This window comes from Eleginops maclovinus, chromosome 2 (assembly GCF_036324505.1).
Source record: "Eleginops maclovinus isolate JMC-PN-2008 ecotype Puerto Natales chromosome 2, JC_Emac_rtc_rv5, whole genome shotgun sequence".
Taxonomy (NCBI): Eukaryota; Metazoa; Chordata; class Actinopteri; order Perciformes; family Eleginopidae; genus Eleginops; species Eleginops maclovinus.
The window spans coordinates 9,177,856-9,189,726 of NC_086350.1; the positions used below are offsets into that span (position 1 = coordinate 9,177,856).

General features: G+C 41.9%; 1 protein-coding gene across 2 annotated transcripts; it reads left to right on the forward strand.

The window, feature by feature from the left end:
- Positions 1–5,153: 5,153 nt before the first annotated feature.
- LOC134875359 (G-protein coupled receptor 22-like) lies at positions 5,154–11,160 on the forward strand. Of its 2 annotated transcripts, XM_063899916.1 has the most exons (3): positions 5,154–5,575; positions 6,656–7,769; positions 8,740–11,160. In XM_063899916.1, the coding sequence occupies exon 3, from the start codon at positions 8,744–8,746 to the stop codon at positions 10,058–10,060; it is 1,317 nt and encodes a 438-aa protein (XP_063755986.1). In that variant the 5' UTR covers positions 5,154–5,575; positions 6,656–7,769; positions 8,740–8,743; the 3' UTR covers positions 10,061–11,160. The 2 variants fall into 2 exon arrangements, with proteins under 2 accessions (XP_063755986.1, XP_063755992.1); XM_063899922.1 differs by lacking the exon at positions 5,154–5,575 and having other exon boundaries at positions 6,234–7,769.
- The last annotated feature ends 711 nt before the right edge of the window (positions 11,161–11,871 follow it).

Below are 11,871 nucleotides of genomic sequence, written 5' to 3' on the forward strand. Positions count from 1 at the left end.
GCATCTATTTATCCTCATAGGACCTTTAAGCTGCTACATACAGCTCTGGAAAAAATTAAGAGAACACTCCAAATTTTTCTTAAATCTTTATCTCTACATGTCTGGCAGCCATTCCAGAGTCTGTTGAATTCCGACACAGAGAAATGTTGTCAGTACTTTATAGAATACAATAAAAAAAGACTCGAAGACGTACCTATAAATAATAAAACCAGACAAACTGATAATGCCGCAGTGGTCTCTATTTTTCTGCGGCTGTAGCATTCAAAATAAAGTGATTTTTTAAATCTCAAATGCCAGAATAAAACCAGACCCAAAAGAAGAGATAACAATGTGTCCCATAAGTAGATAGGGCAGAGCTAACTTTGAAGTGGAGAAACTTTAACAGCACAGACATTTTACTTGCCAAGCATGACTCCATAATGGCGTTCTAGTAAATGTCATTGTGCGCCATTAAGAAGTCCTTTGTCTATGTTGCTCGGGCCTTCAGTGCCTAATGGTCTTCGTGGTTCTCCTTGGCAAATGATTTCTTTCAAGAACGGAATTCCCTCTCTGTTGGTTCCCCTGTGGCAGTCAGAAAACCCAGTGAGGCAGACAGGCTTAAACCACAGACAGCCTTATGATCTTTGTAACATAAATGCACTAAGACAGACATAAACACACGTGCACACACAGACAAACAGCCTCAGGGCCTGTAGGCCTTTGCACAAAGCATGTATAAATCAACATCCTGATATACATTTGAAACAAGGGCAATTCACAATCTGCGGAACAATTTACATTCAAGTTAGTCAATGACAAAGTAAGTGGTATACTGAAGTCCTTAATCTAGTTGCGAAGGAGATGGGCTGTTTTAGAGAAACTGTGCCTTTTCCTGTAACATGAACTCCCCGGGGCAGCCACATGAACAGATGAAATGAGATGACAAACACTGAGTGCTCTGATGGCGGAGTGCCTGTAAGGAGGAGCCTGAATGTGTCTGTTTATCTGCATAGCGTGTGGTTGTCCTCTACGTGCTACCCCATGATTCAGCCTTCCACTGCACTCGCACCTCCCTGTGGGTGAGTGTGGGGTCCCCCACGCACTGCCTTGCGTTCCCACGCCTTGGCCGATGCTCTCTGACATGACTTACATAAACACACGTTGCCTTGACAGGAAGTGGCCGACTTCTGAGGGGCTGATGGAAAAGAAGCTGTTCATCTCCGTGACAGAGAACAGTGAGGAGGTCACAGTACAGCAGGAAACGGCAAAGAATGCATCCCAGGCGAGTGTGTGTGTGTGGTTTGATGTTGGGGATTTGAAAAGGCTGCATTTTCAATCCGTAACTGCATGGTCAGGGTTAAACAGCTGACTACACCTAGTTTGACTTTATGGCTCTAACCTTACTGACCCGCAATACCACCAGGACTGTAAATCAATTGCAGAAGGCAGAGCTCATAACTAACCGAAGCAGAAGGCAGGACGGGTCATTAAATATGAGTGAGTGAGTGAGTGAGTGAGAGAGAGAGAGAGAGAGAGACCATGAGAAACTATGACAATAAAAAGTATGAATTGACAGAAATGAATAATATTACAGAAAATGATAAGCTATATATGCACTTCATAGAAGATAGGCAATTACAATATTCTTTACTGAAAGGTAATTCACACTTGATTTTGGAGAGCAGAAACATCGCAGCACCGGCCTCTATGAGGGGCAATAAGTATTTTGCACTTCCATCACTCAACATCACAGTCAGTTACTACAGTGCCAAGGTAGATGTGTGACAGTCAGGTTGTGTAAAAAGCATGTTGTTAACATTAAGATAAGCAGAGTAAGACCATATAAAGGGTTTTCTCTAAAATTAGCAATACAATGTATCTTAGTTTTGAATGTGTCCCTGATTGAACTGGCTGATGACCACAGGCACTCAAAACCGTCCGTATAGGAATGATATTGCAATGTTGGGAGACACTGGGTGAGACTACACAATACGTTTTTCTCTGAAAGGTATCTGAAACAAACAAAGATGTGTCACATAACGGATCCAACGGCCTCATCTTAATACAGTTGTGTTTACAGTTTGGGGGAGATGAGGCAAATCAATTCTGATAAGCTAGTCTTTCTTTCGGGACGTCGCAGTGTCTCTAATGCTGTGATGGTGTTCTTGACTCTTAAACAAGCTTTTGTCTCACTCAATGGTTATGTTTGTTACCGTAACCCGACCTCCGTCACGTTCAGCAACTATCAAGCTGATACTGTGTAGTCTAAACTAAAGCCTGCATTAGACGGAGCTTGATAAGTTGCAGCTGCATTTGGCAATGATTACTGTACACACTGAAGTCAAATGTAAGCAGTGACATTAAGAAAATGAATTATGATAATAATTAAAGATGAATATCATGGAATTTGTCGCATGTTATTGCTCACAAGTAAGATATAACATCCGTGAACTCGTTGGTAAATTACCTCCTATACAATATTTGCTCTTTATAGACTTTTTTTCAATATTTGTTCCTGATTTTTAATGACATTGTAACACCTCATTATTCCACAAGTGTAAGATATAATTGAAAAATAATTACACAATAGATTGAGGGCTCTAATCTTCAGTGTAACCAAATTAACTGGTTACCGTTACTGCTCTAAATGTCACACACTAATAAAGGCACTCCAGCACTAATGAACCTGTATTGGGATCGAAGAGGATCGATTAACATTTCCTTTAGGACTGATGTTGCATTTTATTATTAGCTGCTGCTCATCCATCTCACATAGCATCAGGAGGTGAGGATGGGTTTCTTTTCTTCTTCTAGTCTTATATTCAATGAAGGTACTTTTAACTCTTACTGAGCATTAATGTAAAGGGCCCTTAATGGGACTGAGGCCAAAGCAAACTGCCCTGTGATCAGAATATGGTCGTCCATTTTCTCTCGGTCTCTTTGTTGTCTGAAATCTTTGAAAAACAACTTTCACAGAGATGCTCTATGTTTCGGGAAGTGGAACACATTTCTGAGAAGAGGAACAACTATAGAACAACTGGGGAACAAACACAGGAAGAGACCTGACAGCAGACCACTTCAATATTTGAAACTAGCTATTCCATTAGCGCTGGGCTTGCACTATTCTCGAGCAATCTAGAGCAAATCACAGTGGCACCAAATGGAAGTCCAGGTCCCGGCTGCAGGGAGGAGATAAAAGTCTGAGTGCTGGGTCCACAGTGACCGCAATTGCTTGCTGATGTTTGGCATGCAAAGGATGGAATTGAAATAAGACGGCTACTGACGGCACATCTGCATCTTTTTTATCCTCGACTTAGAAACCAAGGAAGGTGTGCAATAAGTGTTGGATTGCAAAGAAACGCACACACTTTGACTGGTACACACATAAAGCATATCCATGGACATCTACATGCACTCCAAGTGAAGGGGGAGAAAACCTGTAGTGAATATCAGACAGTGGAGTCTAGGGACGGATAGAAACAGCTGAATTAAATATTAATGGGAATGAAATATTTACACCATTCTTCAGAAGTTTTGGGAATGCAGTGTTTTTGCAGCAGTTTTTAACCCTTCTCTAAACTAAGAGGATTCCTAAAGAACCGTGAGAAGGCTGTCAAAAGGTCAGTCCTGTCTTTTCATATACAGTACATAACATGTCCACTTTCTACTGACTTCAGGAAACTTCTCATGAAACCCACAGCTATGAAACCTTGAATTGCCGACAGCGACTGTTAGAAAGCCCACACATTGAGAAAAATCTGTTTTGAAATGATGTGCTGTATGATTATATTCTGACAGCCAGAGGCGTACAGATGGATCTCATTCAGGAAACAGGTACTTGATATTGGGTGCATACATAGAAGGATACAAACACGCAATCCTAAGGACATGCATGCTTGTATCCCAAAGGCACAAAATAAGATATTTACAAAACTTTTGCACACACCATTCAACCACTACACACCAACCTCCACGGATAAACGCTCTTTCTCCCCCCCCCCTCTATCTGTTAAACTTCACATATTTCCTCCATCCATACTCACGCAATTCCTCTGGACATGCATGCTAAGCTCCGAATCATGAGAATTAGAGTTGTGTACACGTTTGCTCTTCTTAATCCCCCTATAAGTGGTGGTGTTTGTTTCTCAAGTGAAAGGGAGACGCGTATCTGTATTATCTAGGGAATCCGATGCCCTCAATAATACCAGAGTGTGATTGAGGTTTTCCCCTTTACCTCAAATGTGTATTACATCGGTACAGCACCAAGGGAACAAGCTGTTTCCTCACTATAACGGTAGTAGCACATAAAACCCTTCTCGACTTTTGATCTTTGTTCCGGCGCAGCAAGTCAATTTAGAAATGCCTTGAAGACAAACATCTGCCTGGCAAGGTACAATTATTAAACTGCCACCGTCAGAATAAAACCTGATTTATTTTCTGTTGGCCGTAATCGTTTGTTTATCAAGTAGCCCTGCCAGTGCGACAGATGCCCCTGTACTCTTTACTGGAGGCTGGCAGTTACCAAGATGCCCTCTGGCAAAAATTTCACCTGACAAATGAGCCTTGACAAAGGAACGGAGGGTGGTCAACTGCTTTCTGATCTGACAGAGCGACTTAATTGAAACTATCAATCAGAGAGCCACTATCCTCTATCTCTTATTTTCTGACTTTCATTGTCTCCTGCATAATCCATTTCTCCAACTCACAGCTGCAAGAATGTATCTTCTCGATGACATGTGTATATGAAAAATCAATACAAAAAAATATTGCTTCCCTCAGCTTGCCCTCCATCCTCATCAAACCACCTACAGTGCAAAAACACATTACTTGTCCCTTACATTGAGCTAATTAATACATCACTCTGTACTGCTCTATTCTCTGCTGTTTTCCCTTCAACAGTCTGCCTCGGCAGCAGGTTGTGTGCTAAGCGCAGTGTCATCTAAAGCACCCGTGCGAAATCCTAGTAGAAGCTTGTTTTTTTTGCATATCACTACAGCCACAACTGGGTTGTCACACAGTCACTGTCAGGGAAGAGAGGATAGAGTCAGAACAATAGGAAATACCTCCCCTCACTGGACAGTAAAGGGTTAAGCCTATTACAGAAGACCAATCAGGAGTGGGGGAGCACTGCAAACCTCCGCAGTAAGAGAGAGAGAGAGGGAGAGAGAGGAGAGAGCAGAGTGGGAGATAGAGAGATAGCAGGAGTGGGATGGTTTGCACTCAAATCCAGACAGTTAGGAAAAGAGGGAGCGCAACAGAGAGTTGCTGTGATGAGTATTTACAAAACCTGCCCATATGGATGGATAGAAATTAACGGAGGATAAAGGGAGGAAAAGAAGAATACAACATTCCTGTCAGGACTAATCTCTGTGGACTTTTTTTCTGTCTGGGACTCCGGAGGGAAAGAACCTCTGTCATTTGTATGACCCTTGTATGTTAGTCAATACTCAATCCCAATTGTTGGATTACTGCTGGAAGGAGCAGAAGATCAACCAGCAGTTTCAAATTGGGCAACCTGGATTGTTGCAGAGCTGCACTGAGAGGGGACAGCGTGGTGTAGGGACCAGCTCTGAGGCATCTGTGTTTACCCTGCATGGTGAGCTCCGCTGTGTTTTGATGGGGCACTCTACTTATTGGTTTGATTTACAGCACTAATCCGAGTAGAATGTGACAGCTAAGAAAACTCAATGCCAAACATCTCCCCCACAACCAATGCATGTGATTAGAAACTAACGGTTCAAATATACTGTCATTTATAATGTAATGTTGACTTTTTTTTAGAAGCGATGACTCTTTGAGAAATGTACATTTAAGGTTGATAAATATATTCTGTCTTAATGTTGTAAATCCAATAGCTGTTACTGGAAACATCCCACTCTGACATGCTTTTTCCTTTATGCATTAGGATGCTTTACATGCTGTGATAGCATCTGTTTGTATCTTACATCAAAACACATGTACTATATCCTAAAGTGTCAGGCTGATAAAACACTTGATATGCAATGTACACTTGACCCTTCATAACACGCCTGGTGTATCATAACCTGCCCGGTACTGTAGCGTGGTGTCATTGATAATTTCTGCTGACATTGTGGCACTGTTAAGTATGGCATCCCTCAATGAAACAACCTTGGAGGATGACCGACATGCTCCTCTGAAGAGAATAACACGGATCACATATTGTGACACAAGGGGGGCATCGATGTCCTTATGACAAGTTCCCAGTGGAATCACATTGCACTAAAGCCCTAAGCGGGTCTGGCCTATCATGAGATTTGTAGGAGCATTTAAGCACTACTCAGGGTTTTGAAGAGACATTCAATAACTATCATTAAGCATTTTCTTCTTCTAATTTAAAATCAACAAGCATGGCAAAATATAACTACATTTGATTTTTCATCTGAAATCAGGAGGCTTGTATATCAGTTGACTTTGTGCCAGCCCTTTATTAGTGCTACAGTTATGTTAATGCAATTACAAAGATGTAAAGTGAATCAAGCGATGCACAGGAACATGATAAGACATCAGGGGCTTGTTGCTATGCTAATGAGACTTTCCTCGTCGCCTTTCTGCTCAGGATATATTTATTTTCACTAATGCATCCCCCATTCTTCCCTCTCCTACTTGCTCTCTTCCCATCTCCCTCTCTTTCATCCACTTTATCTTTTCTCTTCAGGTCACTGTGAGAGAAGTATGTGGCATTGAAGGACAGACAGTGTTGTATGCAGCTCCTGATAAGTCCAATTCTTGTCTGGGAGCTTTTTGCAAATCTATACAGGCTTTTCTTCTGATTAACTCACTCCTACTATCTCATGAGGATGACCTTCCCCCAGAATTGCTGAATCAATCCCCATCCCATGCTCGTACAAAAAACACATGTCATGGTGATTGGTCTCACATGCTCTCTAATAATCTGTCCGACTCACGCCATCTCCAGTGATTTAGGGATCAGCATGTCGAGGGGCAAACTGGGGACCTTAGCTGGATTAAGAAGTCAGTGGCAGCTGGAGCCATGCGTACAGAGACAATGACAAACATGGAGAGCAAAGATCTGTTCCATTAGTGCTCCGAGGGGGGACCTTGGCCTGGAGGCTGCCCGGACTGATTTCTGGACATTATAATGTTTACACTGAGGACTCTAGATGTGCAACTGACGACCTCTGCCTCTCGGAGTATGAGCTAATGGATGTTACTCTTGTTCTGTATTTACAGAGCTTAACAATATCTTTTCACTGAGGACAAAAAAAGCAAAAGGCAAGGATTTGGAGCCTCGTACTATGAGCAGTACATTCCAGCCCTGCCGAGTGGTCTGTGATTCTTTGTTTTCTTGGTTGGCTTTTTCTCTCCTGCCTGGGAATATCATGAGATTATAAACAGGAGGTGGCTCCGACATCTCATCCCCGTTCCACTCATCCATCAGAGCTCACACCATCACAAAAGCAAACGGACCAGAGATCTAAGAAAAAAATCTGCAGAGGACACTATCCTATATTCTCTGAAATCCACTGCCTGTATTTGGATGATTCCTTAGCTTTCTTACCATTGAGGTCAGGAAGAAAAAAGCTGGCAGCCCATAGACATTCTTTGGCGCGACGGACAGGTGTTTTTCTGGCTGTCAGCCTCTCGGGGAGGGACTAGCAGTGAAGGGAAAAGCCTCGCTTTGGGGCTCTGCTGGAGCGGAAACACTTCCACTGGCTATGTTTGGATGCGATGCTCGTCTCTGTGGATGCAACATGGACTCTATGGCCTGATTACACAGCCCTGATGCTCAGATAGTGCTGGAGGCAAGGGTAAATATTAAAATAAACATTTGTTTTTCTCCATGTCATCTAGAACTCTGTTCAGATTGGATTTATTTCTTTGGTGGAGGTTGTCTGATTTTAATATTGGATGTGCCAATCAGTTATTTCAATTTATTCTGAATGTTTTTTTTGTTTTTACCCTGAACCAATTATTAATTATAAATGCCAACTGTTATTTTGGTGCACACATTATTACATAAAATATTTAAGTCCTTTCTGAACAGACATCTAGTATTTTTAAATGCATCTCTGAAAGTTGAAAGCCCCTTCAAAGTAATCATAATTTGACCAAGTTTCTGCCAGAAATGACAAGTTTCGTTATGAAGGACCATATCACTCATCTTACTCCTCTCCTCCCTATTAAATTAATCCCATCCAAATGGGGTTCATATAATCCTTCTCTATCATTGCCTTCACGACTTCTGGTCTACATTTAGTATATTTACAATAAAGGCTAATATGTTACAACTATGTCAGTTCAAATGTTCTGTTCAGAAGAGCCCTGAAGAACACTATGCCACAACTACCCACTTCAAAGCCTGAACATACAGTACTCAGCTAAGCCTTTACAGCTAAGCGGTGATTAGACTTTAATTTGTTCCAAAGTGTTTCTGCTATGTAGCACTATGGATAAAACTATCTGATCAAGGATGGTGATAAAAGAAGTAGAAGCTGATTAAGGCACGATAGTTACTAGTCATGCCATGTGCGTAGTGAGGAAATCTAATCAGCAGGGAATGGCAGGAAAAAAAGTTCCGGCACTATTAAAGCTCTGCTCTCAGCGTTTCTCATTTAAAACACAAAAGGCTTCCTAATCATTTGATAACTGGCAGCATTACATCTGACAAGATGTGTGTTAATCACAACTTTCTAGAGATGCCACAATACACTTCACAAAGATTGTCCCTTCAATTCTTCCCCTTTATAAATGATCTTCCTCTCTTCTTCCTACACACAGGATAATGCATATCCTTCCCTGCTCTGAACAAGAAGCCACCATGAGCAACGTCACGGTCACCGACAACACTGAGCCCATCAGCCGCACAATGAGTCCGGCAACTCCCGGCCCGTATCCATATCCTGTTAGTTTCCAGGTTTCCCTGACTGGCTTCCTCATGTTGGAAATCCTCCTGGGCCTGAGCTCTAACCTCACTGTGCTTGCCCTTTACTGTATGAAGTCAAACCTCATTAGTTCTGTCAGTAACATCGTTACTATGAACCTTCACGTGTTGGATGTGCTGATTTGTGTGTGCTGCATCCCTCTCACCATTGTGGTTGTGCTGCTCTCACTGGAAGGAGACACTGCTCTCGTCTGCTGCTTCCATGAAGCCTGCGTCTCCTTCGCTAGCGTCGCCACTGCTGCTAACGTGCTAGCAATCACTCTTGATCGCTACGACATTTCAGTCAAACCAGCCAACCGGGTGCTGACAATGGGCCGTGCCCTGACCCTGTTGGCTGGCATTTGGGTGTTATCCTTCATTAGTTTCCTAGTACCATTTATTGAAGTGGGTTTCTTCGCCCAGGGCCAAGCTGATCTGAACCAGACAGTGGTGGAGAATGTGGTCCACACTAACCAGTACTACACAGAACTTGGCCTCTATTACCACCTGCTGGCTCAGATTCCTATTTTCTTCCTTACTGTTGTTGTCATGCTCATCACCTACTCAAAAATCCTGCAGGCTCTCAACATTCGCATTGGCACGCGTTTCCACGCTTCACAGAAGAAGAAGGCTCGCAGGAAAAATCGTCCATCCATGACAGCCATGACACCACAGCAGGAGACCACAGATGCATCACAGAGTAGTGGCAGCCGCATCCCCACACTGGGTATGCGTACCTCCGTCTCTGTCATCATCGCCTTGCGAAGGGCTGTTAAGCGCCACAGAGAAAGGAGAGAGCGCCAAAAGAGGGTTTTCAGGATGTCCCTCCTAATTGTGTCAACCTTCCTGCTGTGCTGGACACCCATCACAGTGCTCAACACAGTCATCCTGAGTGTGGGTCCCAGTGACCTAATGGTCAAGTTAAGACTTGGCTTCCTGGTCATGGCTTATGGGACCACTATCTTTCACCCCCTATTGTATGCCTTCACTAGGCAAAAGTTCCAGAAAGTCTTGAAAAGCAAGATGAAGAAGCGAGTGGTGTCAATCATTGAGGCAGATCCCACTCCTAATAATGCCATTATCCACAACTCCTGGATCGACCCAAAGAGGAACAAAAAGGTGACATTTGAGGACAAAGATGCCCGACAGAAATGTCTGTCTTCTGAGGATGTGGAGTGAACTTGTTATCTTTAGGTTATACATTCAATAAATGCAGCTAAAACTGACATCAGGTCATGATGAAAAAGGGAAAATGTTAACCCAAAGCAGTAATGTAAATAATATGTGCAATAGAATGTACAAAAACAAGAAGTGGATAATTTATTACTATTTATTGAAAAGTAGGTTTCATAGCTACACCATATACTGTACTGTAGATATTGCATGGCTTTTTGTAATGGTAGCAACATACGGTGCATTGTGTATATAAATAATACATGTACAGCATAGGGTAAACAAGGTATATAAATAGAGAGAGCTTTAGGAATTATTATGTTTATGTATATTTATAATAAATTTCGTGTTCACTCACCTAACGCAGCAAAAGGTTTCGTATTCTCCTCTCCACCAAGTAAAGTGTTTTGTGATTCTGTGACAACCGTGAGATTAGTCCCATCCATCACCATGCCAGTTGCTCCGACACCAGACCTGCAATCCCCAGTGACCACTGACCTGATTGCCTTGGAGCCCTCTGAGGGAAGGCACACGGGTCAGTCATGGAGAAACAGGAATGGAAAGAAAGTATCATAAGTAATGTATGTTATGTTGCTATGGCTGAAAAGCTGCAGGGGTATTGTTCACGATCACTCTTTTAGAGTTAAAGAAGAACACTTGCATTCCACAGACACAACAGAAGACCATGGTTCTCTTCATCTGGTTTGACACAAACCAGATGTAATCAAAGCCTAGTCTGTTTCCCTTTAACAGTCATGTCTTTGAGCCAAATGGAAAATCTACAGTTGCCTTATTTTGGTTTGATGCATTGAGCATTACTTTATGGTGGGACAGGGACTGTGACAGTAAGAGCACATATTGAAAAGAATGAACAAATAATAACAAATATTATTATAATTCTCAAAGTGAATAGATTTCTCAGATGTTATGTTTTCACAAAGAAGTTATTTAATCAAACTAAAAGAAAATGTTGAAAATTGTTGTATTATCAATTTGTCTGTTTTAATAACGATAGCCTAACAACAATGCTCTCCAAATAAGCAAATCCATAACTGCAATAAAGAACTACTGCAAAAAATCCTAAAGCCTAATAAAAGATTCTGTTTACAATCCACAATAACAGATAATGAAGTTCTTCTTCCCGTCTTGTGTTGGTCTACCAATAGAGCGTGTCCTTCTTTGTTTATCAAGGAATAAGACAGTGAAATTGTATTTCCCAGGTGGCCGCTGCTGACAGATAATAATAATTCTGAATACCTTGTATTTTTAGATGAACTTGTCTATGAACTAAGTTTGCTATAAATAAATAAGAATAATTCTTTCATACGGTTGCAGAATAATTTCAGTATTGATAATCTACCAAAACGAAAAACTAAAAGAGCTGTCAGATTCAGTCTCTAATACCATGTCTATATGCAAAGTTACAATATACATTAGCATATGAAGCTACGCTCAGCTAGCCTGGCAGCTCACTTCATTTCAATCCCTGGGTCAAGGATTACATTTTCTTTAAGATCAGGATATATACTGTAAAGCACATTCACATGCAAGTATTAAGGCACATATACATACAAATGTGTATGCACACTGTACTCCACGGTATAGCTCGGTAACAACCTTATTAGGCGTTTGCCGTCTCAGGTAGTGAGTAGAAAATTTAAGAGCCCTTTAGATCCTGAGAGCACAGGGCTGTTGGCTACCAGAGCAATAACACAACTTCAATCAGATGCTTCTCTGGCTGCCACCAAGTGTGGTTTGTAGCACAACAGAGAGGGCTGATATGGGAATATTGATGCAGGCTAGGTTCTTTATGACCC

Excerpts from the sequence above, each read along its gene's own strand:
- LOC134875359 (XM_063899916.1), top strand. The coding sequence starts at position 8,744 with ATGCATATCCTTCCCTGCTCTGAACAAGAAGCCACCATGAGCAACGTC.